This window comes from Haemorhous mexicanus, chromosome 2, assembly GCF_027477595.1.
Source record: "Haemorhous mexicanus isolate bHaeMex1 chromosome 2, bHaeMex1.pri, whole genome shotgun sequence".
Lineage (NCBI taxonomy): Eukaryota > Metazoa > Chordata > Aves > Passeriformes > Fringillidae > Haemorhous > Haemorhous mexicanus.
The window spans coordinates 120,030,313-120,051,327 of NC_082342.1; the positions used below are offsets into that span (position 1 = coordinate 120,030,313).

The following is a 21,015-nucleotide window of genomic DNA, read 5'->3' on the forward strand; positions in this document are numbered from 1 at the left end:
AAGGGTTAATCCTCTGTTAACGTGGATCCTTTTTCAGGCTTATTTTGCCCAGAAGAGGTACCTGGACTGTCCATAACTCTGATTCTATTGTCTCATATTTTCCAAATTATTGTTACTCATTATATTACTATTTTTAAAACCATTTTATTACTATTCAATTTTTAAAATTTAAAACAAAACCAAGTGATTGGCGTTTTTCACACTTTCCTCTTGTCCATCAGGATAGTTTGAGCTTTGGAGAAGCAGAAAATTTACCCTGGACTCCATCACAACTGGTGGGAGAAGCAGGTGAGGGGGGGAATTCTGCCCCTGTGCCCCCTCAGGTGATTTCCCACCTGCAGAGCTGCCCCAGCCCTGGCCCAGCCCTGGAGGAGCTGGAGCTGCTGCAGAGAGCCCAGAGGAGGCTCCAGGATGGGCAGAGGGCTGGAGCAGCTCTGCTGGGAGGCAAGGCTGGCACAGCTGGCATTGCTCACCTGCACAGGAGAAGCTTTGGGCTGAGCTCAGGGTGGCCTTGCAGGGCCTGGAGGAGCCCCAGGAAAGCTGGAGAGAGACAATTCCCAGGGGATGCAGGGACAGCACCCAGGGAATGGCTTCCAACTGAAAATTTATAAGTTTAGGCGGGATATTAGGAAAAAATCCTTCCCTGGCAGGGTGGTCAGGCCCTGGCCCAGGTGAAGCTGTGGCTGCCCCTGGATCCCTGGCAGTGCCCAAGGCCAGGTTGGACACTGGTGCTTGGAGCAGCCTGGCACAGTGGGAGGTGTCCCTGCCATGGCAGGGGGTGGAGCTGGATGAGCTTTAAGTCCCTTTCCACCGAAATCATTCTGCCATTCCCGGAGAAGTCGAGTCGTGGCGCCGGCGACTAGAACACCTCGCCTGCTCCTCCTCCTCTTCCTCCTCGAGAGCACGCCTACATCTAACCCACGCCCCGAGCTGCTCTGAACAATTTTGAGCGTTCTTTATTGCTTTTCACACCTCCTTCCACCGCAGCACTGCGCGTTCCCCTCAGCCTGAGGGACAGGCAGCGCTGAGGGGAGGAGGGGAGAGACGCGGCGCTGCGAAGGGGGCGGGGCGCCGCGCGCGCCAGCCCCCGCCAGCCAATCAGCGCCGTGACCGCCACTCCCCCCCTCCCCTGACGCACGGCGCTGCCATTGGCCGGGGCGGGCGGTGGTGGGCGTGGCCGCGCGCCCGCCATGCTGATCACGCTGTGCTACCTGTACCTGTGGGCGCGCTGGGGGCCGCGCTCGGCCGCGCTCGTCCGCAGCACCGTGCGGAGGCTGCACCGCTCCCGCTGCTCCTTCACCTTCTGCGCCCGCCAGCCGCACCCCGAGGAGCGCGTCTGCCTCCGCATCGGTGGCAAGGTGTTCTGCACCGGCGAGGCGCAGGTAGAGCCGCGGGGATGCGCGGGGCTGCGCGGCGGTTGCCGCGGTAACGGCGATGCGGCGGGGGGCGCGGTTGCCGCGGTAACGGGGATGAGCATCCCGACCCCGCGGAGCGCCGGGGATGCGGTTGTGGTTTGGTTGGTTCTGGGGATTGGTGGCTGGGCAGGGGTTTGGGATCGGGAAAAACAACGCGCGGAGGGAATTCCCACGTGGTGTCAGAGCCGGGGGAAGGAGGAGGGGACAGCCAGGTGGTCGCTTTGGTGGGAAATGTTAGCTCAGATGTGGTTTCCTCTCCTCGCTGCTTGCCGGAGCTTGTTGGAGTAGGAAACGGGCTGAGAGACGCTCTGTATGCTATAAATGTGTATTTGTGTGTGTGTGTGTGTGTAAATATATATCGGAAATAGGAAATATAAATAGGAAATACATATATAAAGGAGTGTGTATATATATATATATATATATATATATATATATATATATATAGGAAGTGTATATATATAGGAATGGGAAATGGGCTGAGGGATGCTCTGTATGCTACAAATGTGTATTGGTATGTATATATATAAGAAATAGGAAATATATATAGAGGAATTTATATATATAGGAAATAGGAAAAATATAGGAATGTCTCTCTCTATATATATATATATAGGAATGTCTATATATATATAAGAAATAGGCTGAGGGATGCTGTGTGTGCTGCAAATGTGTATTTGTATGTATGTGTATATATATACATGTATGAAATACAAAAAATATATATATAGGAATTTAGATAGGAAATAGGAAAATATATATATAGAGGACTGTGTGTATCTATATATAGGAAATGTATATATATAGGAATAGGAAATGGGCTGAGGGATGATCTGTGTGCTACAAATGTGTATTTATATGTATATATATAAGAAATAGGAAATATATATAGAGGAATTTATATATATATATAGGAAATAGGAAATATATATATATGAATTTATATATATAGGAATATATATATATATGAATGTATAGAGAGAGAGAGAGAGAGGAAATATATATATGGGAATAGGAAATGGGCTGAGGATGCTCTGTGTGCTACAAATGTGTATTTGTATGTCTATATATATGTGTATATATATAGGAAATGGGAAATATATATATATAGGAAATACGAAAAATATACATATAGGAATGTATATATATATATATATGTATGTGTGTGTGTGTGTGTATATATATATATATATATATATATATATACACACACACATATATATATAGGTTCTAGGAAAGCCTGGCTGGGAAAGCTTGAAAGAATTTCACAAAATCACAGAACGGTTTGGGTTGGAAGGGACCTTAAAGATCATCCTGTTCCAGCCCCCTGCCATGGGCTCCGTGCTCTGTCCAAGCTGACCTTGGACACTTCCAGCAGCCCCAGCTTGTCTGGGCACCCTGTGCCAGGACCTGCCCTCCCTCCCAGGGAAGATTTCCCTCTCAGTATCCCATCCAAACCTGCTCACTTTCAGTTTAAGGACATTCCCTCTTGTCCTGTCCCTAGGAAAAGCTTCTTTCCATTTTAGCAACATACTTGGAGAACATGTAAGGCTTTAGTCTAAAAATATGTGCCGTGTTTGTGCCTTCAGGATTCGTGTCAGGGCTTTAAAACATTGCTGGATCTGCCCTGGAGTGTGAACTGCAGAGAGCTGGCTGCTCCTCCCCATACAAAGTGTTGTTCTTAGTGAGGAAAATGAGGTGGAAAATGAAAATCACCAGTGAGCAGGGCTGGGGGAGGCTGTGGCAGCCCATGAGGGTGGAAAATCCCTGTGCCTGAACCAGCTCCACTTGGCACTGCTGGAAGCAAAACTGAAAGCGAGTTTGCTGGACTCTCAGGATTAGCAGTGGGACTGGCACTGCCCCCAGCTAGTCTGAATTATTTAAATGAATGGAGGATTTCTCTGAATTTGGCACTAAATGCCAGAATTGGGCTGGGTGAGGGTCTTCTTGATGAGTGCTTTTTGCTGCTGGTGATGTGTGAGAGGTTGGGGGCTGTTTCAGTTGTTGCAGGCATTGCTGGGAAGGGATTTATGGAGCCTGTCAGTGCCTGAGTGCTCTTCAGGAAGCAGAGAAGCTTTTTGTAAGTTCACTGGGTGAAAAGAACATTTGCAGTGAGGGAGAGCAAGATTAGAAATGCTGATGGGGTTGGTTCTATTTAAAACTAGGGTTTTTTGCTATTTAGTGAACAGATTATTTCACACTCAAGAGCCATGGTGGCAGTCTCAGAATCTTTCACAGCCGAGTGAAATACCTAATTCACATTCCAATAAAGCCCTCAAAACCAAAACAAAGCTGTGTTTAGAGGGGTTCTGCCTCTCTTGCCCTGGATTATTGTTCTGTGAAGAGGATTTCAGCTGATTTCTGCTCTTTGCTCCACTCCTGCTCATTTCTGAAACAGCTTCTCCTCAGCCCTTGCACAGCCAGCACATTTTTTTCTGTCTGCAGTGCTGTTCATGCAGACTGATTTTCTAATCTGCTCGGTTTATTGGTGTTTATTGGGAGCTGGGAAGCCCTCTGGGGAACTGCAGCTTGGCATGAAGTTTGGCACGGACTCAGGGCTGTTATTCAGTGTATTTTTGTCTCTTTAAAATATGTGGTGACAGCATTTGCCTCTGAGAATCCCTGGGGTAGGTCTCACACTTCAGTGTGAGAGCTCTGGCTCTGCATCACTGGGGAGCTCTTTTACATCCTCTCTGAAGAGATAAAAGGTTAATTCAGATTTTTTTTTTGGCTTCTGGGCAGCCAGCAGAGCTCCTTTGCTCTCTCAGTAGCTTGGACTGTGATCAGTAGCTTGCTTAAGACACTACAAGTCATAAATTATAACCTGTAAAGGGATTTTTTTGGTTTGATCTTTAGCCAGGTGGGATGTTTAAGGTGCTTTAAAGCTTCCTGAGCTCAGTTCACTTTCCTGTGGGAGAAATCAGTGTTTGTTTGTGCACCTCCTGTGCTCACCAGGGTGGCTGGGTCACTGAGCTGTCCCCTCAGTGTTGTCATTTGAGGGGAGCAGGGATGGACACATTTACTGCTGGAATTCAGAGCCACAGGGGAATTGTCTCCTGCTGCCAACGGAGTTGCTGTAGGTGTGTGCTCCTGGTGTGGCAGGAGGGAAATGGGGGAAATAGTGAAGGTAAGAGGATTTTTAGGAGCTTGACAAACAAGACAAGACTGCCAAGATGTGTTCTTTGAGCTTTATGGCATCAATCTATTACATAATTAAGACAATTAAAAGATAACAACTCGCTTCTTACTGACAGCAACCAAAAAATTTCTGTTATAGAACATTTTCAGAACTTCTTAACCAATAACATATTGCTAAAGCTCACAGGTAATTATTCTAGCTAATCACTAAAACCACACCTACTTCAAACAATACTTATTTATATACTTCCTATTAACAATACACAATTATTAAACTTAAAAGCTTCTGCCTTACTAAACATGTTTTTCTACAGTCCTAAAATCCATCTTAACCAAACCTGAAACTCAAACTGAGTTGAGTTGTCTCAATTGTTTCATGTTTTGAGTTCTCTCATTGTTTCATGTCCTTGCTTACTGTACTATTGTAACTTTTCTGCTTTCAGACTTTACAACCACAGCTAGCTCTGAGTTCTCTGCTCTTTCTGTTTCTAAAGCCTCCTTTCACAACTTTCTAAAAATCTTCTTACCTTTACTGTTTCCCACAGAAAAACAGTTGTTTCTAATGTTTGCCATTTTTAAATTTATCAGACAAATGAAGTTCAATGCAAAATCCATGTAAAAATTCGAAATTGATGGAATATTTTCCTGAGAAGCTGTGAGGTGTCTCAAATGTGTTTTTTGATCTGCTGATTCCAGGTTTTGAGCTTTATTTGATCTTGCTGAGGGCAAGAGAGGGAAACTTTTGTGATTTAATGAAGAAAACTTTGGTGCAGTGATCTGCTGAGTGGTGGACAGAACAACTGATGGAAAAACTGATTCTGAATGAATGATTTCTTTCTATTTTATGAGTTTCATAGTGAATGAGGAATTTTGATGCAGAGGCACGAGGATTCAAAGTTCAGTGTGGAGGGGAGAGGAGGATCAGGGGAATGAGGGATGCTGCCAGGGGCAAATGTCCCCCAAGGGTCACAGTGCCAGGGGCTCAGGGGTTTTGTGTTCCACCCTCTCTTCCTGTAAAGCTGAGAGCTGGAGTTTGGGTTGGCTTAAAAACGTGGCTTGTCACTTTCAGTTTTACTTTTAGTGTTCCTTTGTAAAGTTCCTGAGAACTTTATCCCTTCCTTTGTCTCCTGGGGAAAGTGAAATAATCATCACCCCTCCTGTAAGGCTGGAGGGTCAGATTTGAATTTAAGCTGGGCATAATTTAAAAAGGAACTCTTAAATCAGCTGCTTCCTGCACAGACTTATTCTCCTTTCCTATTTCTTTCAGTTCCTTGATGATTTAAACAGGTGGAGTGGGCTTCTGGTTTCTCCCTTTCCTCCCCCTGAGGAGCTGCTGCCAGCAGAGCACATTGCTTTTGTGACAGAGAGCATTGCTGCTCACACAGAGGAGCTGCAGAAAGCACCTGACTCTGCCAAGGAGGTGAGAAAATCTCCTTGTTTCTTGCACAGAAAGGGGTACAAATGTGCAATATTCTTGCTCAGAAAGAGGTACAGATATCTAATATTCTTGCTCAGAAAGGGGGACAGATATCCAGTATTCTTGCATAGAAAGGGGTACAGATATCCAATATTCTTGCATGGAAAGGGGGACAGATATCCAATATTCTTGCATAGAAAGGGGTACAGATATTCAATATTCTTGCACAAAAAGGGGTACAGATATTCAATATTCTTGAATAGAAAGGGGGACAGATATTCAATATTCTTGCATAGAAAGGGGGACAGATATCCAGTATTCTTGGTACAGATATTCAATATTCTTGGTACAGATACTCAGTATTCTTGGTACAGATATTCCATATTCTTGCACAGAAAGGGGGACAGATATCCAATATTCTTGCATAGAAAGGAGTACAGATGTTCAATATTCTTGTACAGAAAGGGGTACAGATGTTTAATATTCTTGCATAGAAAGGGGTACAGATATTCAATATTCTTGGTACAGATACTCAATATTCTTGGTACAGGTATTCAATATTCTTGCACAGAAAGGGGGACAGATATTCAATATTTTTGCATAGAAAGGAGGTATATATATTCAATATTCTTGCACAGAAGGGGGTACAGATATATTAAATATTATTGGTAGAGAAAGGAGCACAGATATTCAATATTCTTGGTACAGATATTCCATATTCTTGCACAGAAAAAGGTACAGATGTTCAATATTCCTGCATAGAAAGGGGTACAGATACTCAATATTTTTGCATAGAAGGGAGTTACACATATTCAATATTCTTGCATAGAAAAGAGGTACAGATATTCAATATTCTTGCATAGAAAGGAGGTACAGATGTTTAATATTCTTGCATAGAAAGGGGTACAAATATTCAATATTCTTGGTCCAGATATTCAATATTCTTACATAGAAAGGGGAACAGATGTTCAATATTCTTACATAGAAAGGGGGACAGGTATTCAATATTCTTGCATAGGAAGGGGGACAAATGTGCAATATTTTTGCATAGAAAGGGGTACAGATACTCAATATTTTTGCATAGAAAGGAGTTACACATATTCAATATTCTTGCATAGAAAAGAGGTACAGATATTCAATATTCTTTCATAGAAAGGAGGTACAGATGTTTAATATTCTTGCATAGAAAGGGGGTACAGATATTCAATATTCTTGCACAGAAAGGGGTACAGATATTCAATATTCTTGCATAGAAAGGGGTACAGATATTCAATATTCTTGGTACAGATGTTCAATATTCTTGCACAGAAAGGAGTACAGATATCCAATATTCTTGGTACAGATATCCAATGTTCTTGGTACAGAAAGGGGTACAGATATTCAATATTTTTGCATAGAAAGGGGTACAGATATTCTATATTCTTGGTCCAGATATTCAATATTCTTGCATAGAAAAGAGTACAGATATCCAATATTCTTGCACAGAAAGGGGTACAGATATCCAATATTCTTGGTTCAGATATTCAATATTCTTGCATAGAAAAGAGTACAGATATTCAATATTCTTCCACAGAAAGGGGTACAGATATCCAATATTCTTGGTACAGTTGTTCAATATTCTTGCATAGAAAGGGGTACAGATGGGTTGTGATGTTAAGGGGAATAAAAAGGGAATTGCTTCATTCAGATCAGTGTGAATAATTTTGTGTTTCTAACAGACCCAGAAACTTTTTGTTGAGATTTTCAGTAGCGTTTTTCTCTGGCTGTGGGTGGGAATTGCCCCCCTGCTCTGGAGCCAGGCTGGGAGAAGTTGGGATTGTTCAGCCTGGAGAAGAAAAGGCTCCAGGGAGAGCTCAGAGCCTAAAGGGGCTCCAGGAGAGCAGCTCTGGGCAAGGAATGGAGTGACAGGAGACAGGGAGTTATTGTATTTGTGGGGTGCCCCGTGGCAGGGAGGGATGATGAATCTGACTCCATGTTCTCAGCAGGCTAATTTATTATTTTATTACTCTATATTATATTAAAGAATGCTGTACTAAACTATACTAAAGAATACAGAAAGGACACTTAACAGAAGGCTAAAAAGACAATAATGGAAACTGGTGACTCTCTCCAGAGCCCTGACACAGCCTGGCCCTGATTGGCCAAAGAGTGAAAACAGCTCCCAGCAGAATGCAGTGGAACAATCACCTGTGGGTGAACAATCTCCAAACACATTCCACATCAGCACAGCACAGGAGAAGCAAATGAGATCAGGATTGTTTTCCTTTTTCTCTGAGGCTTCTCAGCTTCCCAGGAGAAAAATCCTGGGCATAGGGATTGTTCAGAGAATGTGAATGTGACAGGGAATGGTTTCCCACTGGGAAAGGGGAGATTTGGGTGGGATATTGGGAAGGAATTCCTGGCTGGGAGGGTGGGCAGGGGCTGGGATGGAATTCCCAGAGCAGCTGTGGAGCCCCTGGATCCCTGGCAGTGCCCAAGGCCAGGCTGGACACTGGGGCTGGGAGCAGCCTGGGACAGTGGGAAATCCTTCTCCTGCTCTTGTTCAGCTCCCTTTAGGCCCTGGAAGGCTCTGGGAGAGGAGGGATGGATCTCAATGCCCCCAGGGAAGAGGAGGAAATGGAAGATGTCCATGTTAGGATGTGTCTGGAGGCTGTAATAAAACATCTGGGCTGCTGCTGAAATCCCAGAACTCTCCATGATCCCAGGCTGGGATCACCCCTGGGGCCAGGGATAAGTGTGGGAAATGGATTTGTAGGGAATTTTGAAAGCAGCATTAAAAGGGCTTAATTTCATTTGAAACCTTAATTTTAATTTAAACCCTCAAGTCAACATTTCTTCTCTCAGAGTTGACATGCAGGTGTGTCCTGTGGGAACCTTCTGTCCAACTTCCAAGGATTCTCTACAAATCCACTTCCCACAGAGAAGGGGCTGTCCTGGCTGTCCCCAAAGGGCCACCTGTCACCCTGATTTCCTGGAATCAGGAAATTTCAGGCTCCTCCCTGGGGTTCCAGGAGATCCCATCCACAGGTGCTCATGGCCTGGCTGCTCCCTGTGTGAGAATCTAAGAGAATCTTTTAGTCTTCAAGTTGTTGTTTGTTTTTTGTCTTATCAGAAGTTCTACACACTGTCGACACTAGACTTAGCACACAAAGAGAAGGCAGAAAAAAGTCACAAAGTGTACAGTTTCAAGGTCTTTTAAAGCTATTTCATCTACTTAACTCTTAAAATGTACTTTATTTCTACTTTTCTACCCATGACTAATTATTTGTCTGCCACACAACATCTGTGTTACAGCTCTCCCTGACTAATCACTCTATTCCAACACAGTAGAAAGTAAAGCAGATAAAGAAGAAAAAGATCAAACAACACCCAAAATCCTCTATTTTGTCTTCTATCTACCTCCATACTAAACCCCCAAAACTCTAAATTTTCACCCTGTGATAAACTGTACAACTGTCTATTTCACACACTCATAAATTCTAATTCATCCCAAAGGCTTCAAAACCCTCTCCATGAGCAAAAGCCAAAACCAGTGCTCTCCTAAGAATCAAGAGTTGTTAAACAAAGAAATATTCCCCATATCCACAATTCCAGCAAGGATCCAGTGTCCTCCAGGTCACCTCTTCCAGGAGCTGATCCTGCTGGAGGGACCAGGGGGAGCAGAGGAGAAGTGGATTTCTCTGGGAATGGGCTCAGCTCCAGCTTTGGGGCTGCAGTCAGAATTTGGGAGCCTTCATCCCCTGCCCGTTCTAGAGCTCAGGGGGGATGTCCACAAGTGCTGCCTCAGGAATCCTGAGCTCCATGAAGCTTGGTGGGACCTTTGCTGCTGAAATCTCCTGGTTCTGGTTGCACTGGGCCCAGGTTTCCTTGGGGAAAACCTGCAGCAGCTGCTTTGGGAATGGTTTTATTGCCTTTGGCAGGGGGAATCCATCCAGGTGGGCTCTGCTTCTGCAGCTAAATGAGCTGTGCCCTCCTTCTTGTACACCTGGGCCAGCTCAGGTGGAAGATTTTTATTTTATTTTTAATTTTTGTAGCAGAAAGATCCACAAAAACACCTGCACTGAAGCTCTAGTTATCTATTCTTTTGGGTTTATTGGGGTGTTTTAATCTTCTTGGGTTTCCTTTCATTTTCCTTAGGATGGAAAATTTTGCATTCTTTTGTGGACACTACTAATTAATTTGATTTAGAAAGCTCAGAAGTGATAGACCAGGCAAAAAATCAAAACTAAAGAGGAAAAGGACTGCTTTTTTAAAAATTTTTATTTTGTTTATTGTTCTTCTGTGTGAACACAGTAAAGTGCTCCTAATTTTGGTACCTCTGGCTGTCACCCTAGCCAGGGGCTGTGGATGGAACACGTTGCTCTTGGGGGAATTCCTGGCCAAAAAAGCCATTTTTTTTGTAGGACTATCAGTGATCTGTGACTGGTGAGAATGAGGGGGACTCAGAAAAGAGGAGTTTGAATAATGTCTCATCTCTTGCTGAGAGCTGCCCTTTCATCCTTTATTCTGAGAGAATTCTGATTTGGAATTGCCATCCAGATTTAGATTTGGATAGCAGGAAAGCTGGAGAATATTCCCTGAGGGGTTTTGCTCTGCTCTGAGCCAATGTCTGATTTCAGGGTCAGGGGTTTTGGCAAGAGCTTTGCTTTCTGAGCTGCTTCTTTGGGTTCCCTTTGTTTGCACTGTGCAGCAGTAATTAAATTTTACATCTGAGATTTCCCTTGGTGCCACAGAAGAAGGATCAAGAGCATGAACAGATCTTCCTGGCAGCCTCCAGGTGTGGGTGTTACCTGTGCCTGTCCCTTGGGTAGGAAAGGATATTTAAATCCTCTGGAAATCCTTCACCCTCCACCATGGGCAGTCCCATTGAGGCTGGGACACCTCTGGTGTCACAGAGCTGGGGTTTCAGCCCCAGGGTGGTAAAACCCCACACACTCTGCTCCCCTTTTCCTCTGGGAAAGGGATTTTTTTTTCACTCAGGACTAGCAGAAATCATGGATCAGAAGATACCCAGCCAGGTTTCTTCTTAGATATCCAAATACCAGAAATACAAATATGGATTGAGAGCCCACCTGCAGAGCTGCCCCAGCCCTGGAGGAGCTGGAGCTGCTGCAGAGAGCCCAGAGGAGGCTCCAGGATGGGCAGAGGGCTGGAGCAGCTCTGCTGGGAGGAAAGGCTGGCACAGCTGGCATTGCTCACCTGCACAGGAGAAGCTTTGGGCTGAGCTCAGGGTGGCCTTGCAGGGCCTGAAGGAGCCCCAGGAAAGCTGGAGAGAGACAATTCCCAGGGGATGCAGGGACAGCACCCAGGGAATGGCTCCCAGTGCCAGAGGGCAGGGCTGGGTGGGATCTTGGCAATGAGGAATTGTTCCCTGGCAGGGTGGGCAGGGCTGGGATGGAATTCCATCCCTGGATCCCTGGCAGTGCCCAAGGCCAGGTTGGACACTGGGGCTGGAGCAGCCTGGCACAGTGGGAGGTGTCCCTGCCTGTGGCATTTCAGAGTTGCAGCCTTGAAACTCTTCATCCAACCCCTCTGAGGATCTGCTTTAATCCCACCTGCCCTTTCCATATTTTTCCATTCCTACTGACAATCCCTCCTGGTGAAAAATTCAACTCACCTTCCAGCTTACCTAGAAACCCTAGGATTCAGTTTCTAATTTGTATTTTTGTTTCTACTTCTGAGCAGATTTGCTGATGTAACTCCCAGAAAAATAATTTATTGCTGATTCCTTCCCAGGAAACCTGGAGAGAAACAATTTCCAGGGGATGCAGGGACAGCACACAGGGAATGGCTTCCAACTGAAAAATTACAGGTTTAGATCAGATATTAATAAAAATTTTCTCCCTGGCAGGGTGGGCAGGGGCTGGGATGGAATTCCCAGAGCAGCTGGGGCTGCCCCTGGATCCCTGGCAGTGCCCAAGGCCAGGTTGGAGCAGCCTGGCCCAGTGGGAGGTGTCCCTGCCATGGCAGAGTTTGGGACTGGGATGATTTTTAAGGTTCCTCCAACCCAAACCACTCTGAGACTGGATGGTCTCGCTTGGGTTTGCTGATTTCTCACCAGAAACTGTCTCTGAGAGTGACTTAGACAAGAGACAGAACCATTGGGGTGGTTTGTTCTGTCCTCTTGTTCCCTTAGGAAACACCACAAGATCAAAAGCTGCAGCTGGATTCCCTTGGGTGCTGTGTAAAGCATTTAATTGCAGTGAATAAAAAGGTAAATTTAGCTGATGGTCTGATTATGAACAAGTGGAATAACTGACAGCTCTCCTCCAGTTTGTGCATCCAAAATAAGGTTTTTTTTCTTCCTTCAGTCAGTGTTTTGCATCTGCTGTGTGGGGGTGCAAAGCTGAACCTCATGGAAGTGTCCCCGTGCTGCAGCTGCTCTGAGGGAGTTGCACTTTGTCCCCCCATGTTTTGGAACATGGCAAAGGCTGATTTTTTTTTTTTTTTTAGGTCATGAAGGCAGGTTTCTAAAAATTCTTTCATGGGAGAACAAGTGGTTTGTGAATCCAGTTGTGTCTCCTGCTTGTGCAATGTTTCTTTCCTGGAAAAAGGAATTGTTGGTGTCGATAAACATTTTGTACCCTGGGGTTTAGTTAATGTTCTGATAATTTTTATTAAAATTAGGAGTTTAAGATTTGCAACCTATGAGATTTCAGGCCTGTGAGATTTCCCCACATTTGGTTTCCCACTGAGCTTCTCAAGTGGCTGAAGAGTTTTTGAGTTTCTCGTACCAAATTGCACCATCACACCTGTTGAAAGCAGAATGCTAACTGTGGTCATTAATTAACTTATTAATTTATGATACAATTAATTTTTAAAATAGATCTGCCCACTTTTACCACTGCTGCATGTAAATGTCCCTTCTGCAGAGCTTAACTTTAATTTTTCACCCAGTCTCCCTGCAGCCTTGGTTCCAAATGCACTCAGAACTGACTTGGGGAGAAGAATTCCCTGGGAATGGCAAAGGAAGAATTTCATTTCTTTAATTTTTCACCCAGTCTCCCTGCAGCTTTGGTTCCAAATGCACTCAGAACTGACTTGGGGATGAAGAATTCCCTGGGAATGGCAAAGGAAGAATTTCATTTCATTGCCTGCACGAGCCTGTGGATGCACCTTGGAGCTGAACCCTTGTAGTTTAATTTTGTTCTTTTTCTCAGCATTCTTGCCTGGAGTTTCTGCTGAAAGAAACAAACCCAAACAGAATTTTTCTTACAGCTCTGCTTGCCATTTTGTTGCTTGGAACTTTTAGAGCCTTGTTCTTTGGGAATGATTCCTCTGTGCTCCCAGTTTGCTCCCAACACTTGCTGTGGATGTTTTTCTCTTTTTCTCTTCCTCAATCTTTGCTGCCTAAAGCCACCCCCCTCAGTAAATTCAATTCCCCTGCAGTTCCTCTTGCAGATTGTTGCTCCTTGAGGATTTCCCCACCACTTTCCCAACTGAAAGCCATCCATATGCTCTGTTCTAGATTGTCAAGTGGTCAGACTTTTGTTCACCCTTGGCCTATAAACCTGGTGAACCTTTTCAGTTAATTGCTGAAGCCAGTGTAGATAATTTCAGTAGCCTTGGAATAGCCTTCCTGGAAGACAGGCTGCAGATGGAGAACGGGATGGTGCCCCACAGGATTGTTTGTAAGTACCCTCCTGATCCTTTTTCATACCACAGCATTCCTGAGTTATGCTTATTTTAGGATTTTGGGCATAGTTCTTTATACCTACCTGAAAAATTTGCCTTTTTTTTTTTTTTTTTTTTGGCAGTGTTTTCTTCCTGTTGGGATTCCAGGTTGATCCCTCTGTAGCTCTGCCTTAATTTTGGAATGGTTTGGGGTGGAAGGAGCCTTAAAAATCATCCATTCCCAGCCCCTGTTGTGAGCTGGGACCCTTCCACTATCCCAGGGTGCTCCAAAGTTAGAAAATACTTTCTTTAAATCTTGTCAGATTATCAAATCTATTTTTAAAAATCCAAGGCTGAAAGTTTTTAGGAAATATTCTCTTTTTTTTCGTATTTGAAATTGAAGTGTATTCAAAGCTGAACATGGATTGAGGACAATTTGGGCTGGGATTTTTTAGTTTTTTTTAATGGGGTTTGTGTTTGCTTTGCTGTTTTTTTAATGTAGCTCACAGTGCACAGGCAGAAATAAAGGAATGACAAAATCAACAACATTTAGCTGAAGTGCAAGAGGACAGGAATATTTTCCCAGCAGAATCTGATGGGAAATTCTGTCTCTCTTGGGGCTTTTCTGCATAAATATTGCCCCAAGGAAGGATGGAAGCTGAGACTGTCCCAGTCAGTCCCTTTTTAAAATGTTTTCTGCCTCCTTTTCCTTCCAGTGCTCCAGAACAGGCTGGGGGATGCTCTGGATGGAATAACAGAGGTTGGAAGCTCTGAAATTCCCTTGGGATATCAAAAAAAAAAAGAAATCTTGCTTCATGTTTCTGCTCCACAGGGGATGTAGTTTCATAATAAGGAAAGGGATTGAAGTTGGATCAACAAAATTTTGTTCATCGAGTTTCTCCCTGGATTAAAAGGATAATAAATTGATTTGGTTGTGTGTGAGTGGGGAAAGATTCAGTGAAATGTTCAGGTTTTGCCTTGAAACCCTCCCTTGTGATGAGTGTTTTTCCTCTCCTCTTTGCTCTGCACATTTCTTGCTGGCAATAATCATCTGGGCTCTTCTCTTCTCGCTTGGTTTGCTCTGAATTTCTGTCATTTCAGGGGAAAAGGGGAATTTTTAACAGTTCTTCTAATTTTCTTGTTTTCCCTTGGATTCTTAGCTCCCAGATCTTGCTGTGGGTGTGTCTCTCTGCTTTTCTGCACACTGAAATCTGTTCAAATGTCTTTTTACTCCCTTTTCTCATGCCAAACCTTTATCTGCAGCCTTCAGCAGTGCATGGGACGTGGTTCAATATCTGTCTTACCCAATACCATCACTTTATTAGCTTATTTCAAAACAGTTTATTTCAAAACAGCAGCAATTTTAAACCCTGCCCTCCTTAGAAGAGCAGTATTTTTCCAGAGGTATTTTCTTTTCTTCATTTTGTCTTTAGATTTATGGTATGAGTGCAAATCTCTGTTGTCCTGGGGGGGAAATAAGATTTGTTGTGTCAAATAAGTGAAATTCTTGCTGTTACAGGGCATTTGTACTGAAATTGAATTCTGCTGTTAATGATATTTATCCCAACCCTTTTAATCTCATCATTTGAACCCTTTTTTGGTATCTTTGCCTTTTGCAGCTGTCCATTTAGAGGAATCTGCTCTGAAGGAGTTGGCAAAGGAGGCGCCGGCGGGAGAGAGAAGCGCAGACATGGATGCAGTAACTCCTGCTGGGAAATCAGGATTAGAACGAGCTGAGGAGGACAAATCCAAGCATGAGGGAACAGGAGGTGGGGAGCACCACCACTTGCACCTTTCCAGCTGCCACGAGTGCCTGCAGCTGGAGAACAGCACCATCGAGTCGGTGAAATTCGCCTCCGCAGAAAACATCCCCGAGCTGCCCGAGGACTGCAGCAGCAGCAGCAGGGAGGAGAAGGAGCAGCAAGGTCTGCAAAAAGGAGTCCAAAGGATAAACCTGGCTGGGAAACCCCCGAATATCTTGATTTACCTGGGCTCTGAGGCTGCCCAAGGGAGGTTGGAGCTGGTGAAGTCCGTGCTCAGGGAGTGCATCGATGCCGAGAGCTACACCTTGTACCAGCTGCACCAGGAGCGGGTGCTCAGAGAGCCCTGGGTGGAAAACTCCCTGCTGCTGCTCATTGCCACAGAGGAGCCCATCCCCGAGGGCATCCACAGGCAGTTCATGAAATTCCTCTCCAAAGGGGGGAAGATTCTTGGCCTTTCTTCGTCCTTCACCTTTGGGGGAGTGCAGATAAAGCACAGAAACAAACTGAGGAGGGCGGTGCACGAGCTGGTGGTGTGGAAAAAGGACAGCACCGAGGTGAAGCTGAACCTGCTGGTCAGTGGCTGTGTTTTTGAGGAAGGGCTGAAGGGAGATGGCAGCAGAGTGAAGGTGTTGAGTCGACTGAACAACGCTGCCAAGGATGCAGTGATGGTGCACCTGACTCACGGCAGCAGTGGAGGAGAAGCCATCCTTGTCCAGGTACTGTCAGCAGGGGGATTCATTTCCTCGTGGCTGCTCGGTGTGCAATCCTAAAAAAATTGTTCCCATTGTGTGTTTTTGGGGGTTCCTGTCAAGGGGAGGTGTGCAGTCATGGAATGCTTTGGGTTGGGAGGGAATTGAAACATCGTTTTATTCCACCCCTGCCATGGCAGGGACACCTCCCACTGTGCCAGGCTGCTCCAGCCCCAGTGTCCAACCTGGCCTTGGGCACTGCCAGGGATCCAGGGATGGAATTCCATCCCAGCCCTGCCCACCCTGCCAGGGAACAATTCCTCATTGCCAAGATCCCACCCAGCCCTGCCCTCTGGCACTGGGAGCCATTCCCTGGGTGCTGTCCCTGCATCCCCTGGGAATTGTCTCTCTCCAGCTTTCCTGGGGCTCCTCCAGGCCCTGCAAGGCCACCCTGAGCTCAGCCCAAAGCTTCTCCTGTGCAGGTGAGCAATGCCAGCTGTGCCAGCCTTTCCTCCCAGCAGAGGAATATCCTAAAACTCACCCAGTGCCACCCCTGCCATGGCAGGGACACCTCCCACTGTCCCAGAGAGCTCCAACCTGGCCTTGGGCACTGCCAGGGATCCAGGGGCAGCCCCAGCTGCTCTGGGAATTCCATCCCACCCAAATCTGCCCTTTCCCAGAGGGGGCCATTCCCAGGATGTCCTGGGAGTGCAGGGTGGGTTTCTCTTGGTGCTAAAGAAGGGCAATGTCACTGCTGGAAGCAGGAATGTCTCTCATTGCTCCATGGGGATCTCTCCAAGGGGTGCCAGAGGGTGGTGCCAGACCTCCCAGGGGTGCCCAGTGACAGCACAGGGAGCTCTGGCCCCAAACCAAAGCCCAGAAAGTTCCACCTCCATTCCAGGAGGAATTTCCTGCCCTGGAGCAGCTGCCCAGGGAGGTGATGGAGTCTCCCTTTCTGGGGACATTCCCAAGCCACCTGGACACTTCTCTGTGTCACCTGCTCCAGGTGACCCTGCCTTGGCAGGGGGTTGGACTGCATCACCTGCAGAGGTCCCTTCCAACCCCAGTTATTCTGGGATTTTGTCACATTCCTTTTTTGTCTGTTCCCTTTCTGCCTGCTGGAGGTGGTGCAGGAATACAGCTTGAGCAGATTTTGGGGGGTTGGGAAATAAATCCCACAAAATCCTTACAAAAGGAGGAATTGTGGCAAAGTAAGAAGTGCAGAATAAACTTTGCTGGAAACTTTTTATTTCCTGAATCATTATTCAGGCTTTAAAGGTTTAAATGTTTAATATTCTGCACCTATCAAATAGCTCAGAGAATCTGGGGAGTGGAATTGGGGTAGTCTAGGGTGAGCCAAAATCATTAATTCCACTTAAAAATAATATCCCAGGAAGTAGGTGCTTCTCCAGTGTCATGGTGTTGTGATCTCTGGTTAAAAAACCACCAAAACAGCCAAAGAAAACCCTCAAAAAAAACCAACCAAACAAGCAAAAAAAAAACCCCAAGAAATGAAACAGATGAGTTCAAGTGTTCATAATATTTTTTTCTTCATTTTACCTTCTGGATAATGGGTGAGGAAGCTTCCATGGGAAGGCAAATGTTGGTCACTGATGATTGAAATATTCCCTGCTAAAGTTTTGAGTTTTGATAAGTTTGGAGAATAAATCATTGAGAAAAGCAGAGCAAGATTTGTTTTCCAAGATGAAATTAAGGAATATAAAACTGAATCAACTTTATGAAAGGTTCTATTTTTTACCAATATTTTAGGTCTGGAGCTTTCTCAGGAGCCCAGAGCACTGAAATTGAGCTGCTCAGGGATCAGGTAGCAAGAGTCTTGTGGAAGTTACAGAGCTCAGAAATATTCAGGGGGTTCTTAGAAGTGTTTTTGTCTTTTATCAGCTTAAATCTGCTGGATTTTTGGGAACTCTGTTAGACATTGGAGGATATTTATTGTTTTTTTTTTTTTTTTTGGAGGCACCCAGAAAATGGATTTGATTCTGTCCCTGCCAGTTCTGCTTTGCTGCACCCTTTAAATTGATCCTCCTGCTGTAGTAAAACTTAATACTCCAGAGGTTTTCCCCAGGAAAAAGAGAAGGGCATCAGAGCACAACTTCAAAAATCAGATTAAAAGGATCAGTGTGACATTTTATAATTCCAAATGACTTCCAGTCTGGATTTGAAAAGCCTTTATTGTTTGCAGGCAGTGACATCAGCCAGGAAATATTCTGGTACCTTTGTTTCCCTTTTTTCTGCACTCCTCTGGTGGGTGGGTGTGTCCTGCCCCCTATTTAATGTGTTTTTTTTTTTACAATTATGGAGTGGTTTGGGTTGGAAAGGATCTTAAAATTATCTCATCCCAGCCCTGCCATGGCAGGGACACCTCCCACTGTCTCAAGTGCTCCAGCCCCAGTGTCCAGCCTGGCCTTGGGCACTGCCAGGGATCCAGGGGCAGCCCCACTCATTAATTTCCCTGAATTTCAATGAAAATATGTAAAACACAAAGAACATCATGAATTTTTTGCAAAATGGAAGAAATGAACAAAAATAAGATCTTTATTTCACAGTAGGAAATGAATCTGCAGAGAGTACAAGTGTGAATTCTTTGGGGTTTTTTTGCCATGGTCAGGATGAAATGTGTGAGAGGGAATTTCTTGTTGGACTCAGCTGTTTATCAGTTCTTGTCTCTGTCAGTCTCACAAACCCTGAGCTCTGCAGCACTTCACTCCAACACACTAAAAATGGAGCCCCATCTCTCTCTCCAAGGCCTTTGAAGGATAAACTGTCCAGTTAAGAAATGACACCTCAATTATTTTCCCTTTTAACCCAACGCCCAACCACCCGTGCCACAATGGGGACTTTTTTATCCAATGGCACAAAACCACCCAAACCCATGGAGAAGGAGGAGAAGGAGAAGGAAAATAAAGAGAAGGAGAAGGAGAAGGAGGAGGAGAAGGAGAAGAAGAAGGAGCAGCCTCCACCCTAAACCTCCACCTTGCTTTCTATCTCTGACTGCATTCTAAACCCTTCAGCTCTGAGTTTCCCACCCTGGGATATCACACACTTCTATCCAAACCCCACCCCCACAATCCCAGTTCTGTCATTCCATTCTGGAAGCTTCTCCAGGCCCTCAGGTCACTGCAGTGTTCTCTGGGGGTCAGTGCCTGGCTGCACAGAAAGTCTGGAATTCTCAATAACCAAGGTTCCAACATCCCAGGGCTTTGAAATATCTTGGAAAAATCAGAAAAAAAGAGCAAAAAAAGAGTCCATGAAGGATTTTTTTTCCTCTTGCATTTAATTTCAGCTTCTAAGCATCTGCTCCAGCCATGAGGAGTGATTTTCTAGCAGGTGACAAAGTAACTTTTTTAGACAGAAGAGTTTCTTTATCTGCACTGATTTCCACTACATTCATGTGACTCGCTTGAGTTCCCCGTGCCTTGTACAAGTTCTAGAAAGCTCTTTCAATTTTAATATCATTTTGATGGAATTTCAGTTTTAATGGAATTTCAGTTGTAATTGAATTACAATTTTGATGGAATTTCAGTTGTAATTGAATTTCAGTTTTTATGGAATTTCAGTTTTTATGCCATTTTAATTGCAATGGAATTCTGTCCATGTCCAAAGCAGAAAATGACCAACCTTGCTGTTGGTTCTGGCAGACCTGGAAAGCAGAAAGTTAAATATCAGTGGGTAAATACAAGTTGGATCAACTCCAGAAGAAGTTTATGAAGAAGGGAAATTTTAGGTAGGTTTTAGAGGAAATTGTGGTGTATTGATGATTGTGATCCCTGAGTTGGAAACTGATTTTCTTTTTTTTATCCATCCTGCCAGGCCCATTTGGAGCTGGACAGCAATTCCATGGATGTGCAGACTGAAGAGGATTTTAATTTGCTCAAGATGAGCAATTGCAAGAGATATGAAGTTCTCAGGGAGATCCTGACCTGCCTTGGGCTGAGCTGTGAGCAGAGTGCCATTCCTGAGTTAACTCCCATCTATCTGCTCTCTCCAGATGAGGTAAGCTGGGATTCACCCTGCCAGGGAAATTCAGTGTTCTCTTAAAGCCTGGTGGTTTTCTTTGGACAATTTTCAACAGCTGTTTCAGGTAAACAAAAAGTTTAATCTTTAATCCATCACTGTGTTGTTTCCTGCTAAAAGGAGTTCTGAATTTACCCACAGGGAAATTGTGCAGGGTTAATTTTATTATATTTCTCTTAAGAACTTTTTCATGCTGTCCCTTTTGAAGGCTGTAGTGAGCTACAGACAGAACTGCTCTGAAAGACGGGATTGAATTTTGTTTTTTAAATAGAAAATCAAGATAAAAAATTAACCTCTTGATGTTAAGATAAAAAAATAGAAGATTAAGATAAATCAAGATAAAAAATTAATCTCTTGATGTTAAGATAAAAAATTAAAAGATTAAGATAAATCAAGATAAAAAATTAACCTCTTGATGTTAAGATAAAAATTTAAAAGATTAAGATAAATCAAGATAAAAAATTCTGCACAGGCTGGCAGCAGAAGAGGAGCTGGGAATGGTGAGGAGCAGAGTGAGGGGATGGGGAGGGGCTGATGGCCCAGGAGATCCATCCCTGATTGCTGAGGATGTTGTGATATTTCTGGGCATGTTTGTAATTCAGATGTCAGCTCTCAGAGCTGCTCTCCTCCCTGTGAGACACTGCTCTGAACAGTTGTCAGGAATGTAGAAAACAGGGATTTCCACTTGGTTTTCTTTAAAATACAATTTCAAACCCCTGTGTGGATGGATTCTCCATTTGTGTGGCAGTGTGGAAACAAAACTAAAACCCATTCCACCTTTTTGGCTCGTATTTAATGTGCTCCAGACTCAAGACTTGTTTATTGAACTCTTCCTATTTTTGTTCTCCTCTTCCTCTGTTTTTTTTTTTCATTATTGTTTCTATCCAATACCTTTGGACTCCTCAAACATGTAATAAATTAAAATTCAGCTAATTTCTATCCAA

General features: G+C 44.4%; 1 protein-coding gene across 4 annotated transcripts in view; it reads left to right on the forward strand.

Moving 5' to 3' along the window:
- Positions 1-835: 835 nt before the first annotated feature.
- HLCS (holocarboxylase synthetase) overlaps positions 836-21,015 on the forward strand; it is a 142,841-nt gene continuing 122,661 nt past the window's right edge. For 2 of the 4 annotated variants that reach the window (XM_059840142.1, XM_059840145.1), the window contains exons 1-6: positions 836-1,382; positions 5,821-5,973; positions 12,107-12,184; positions 13,439-13,601; positions 15,204-16,063; positions 19,868-20,050. In XM_059840142.1, coding sequence (XP_059696125.1) covers positions 1,191-1,382; positions 5,821-5,973; positions 12,107-12,184; positions 13,439-13,601; positions 15,204-16,063; positions 19,868-20,050 — 1,629 coding nt within the window. In that variant the 5' untranslated portion in view covers positions 836-1,190. The remainder of the gene's footprint in view (positions 1,383-5,820; positions 5,974-12,106; positions 12,185-13,438; positions 13,602-15,203; positions 16,064-19,867; positions 20,051-21,015) is intronic. The other 2 variants (XM_059840143.1, XM_059840144.1) reach the window with 2 other exon arrangements.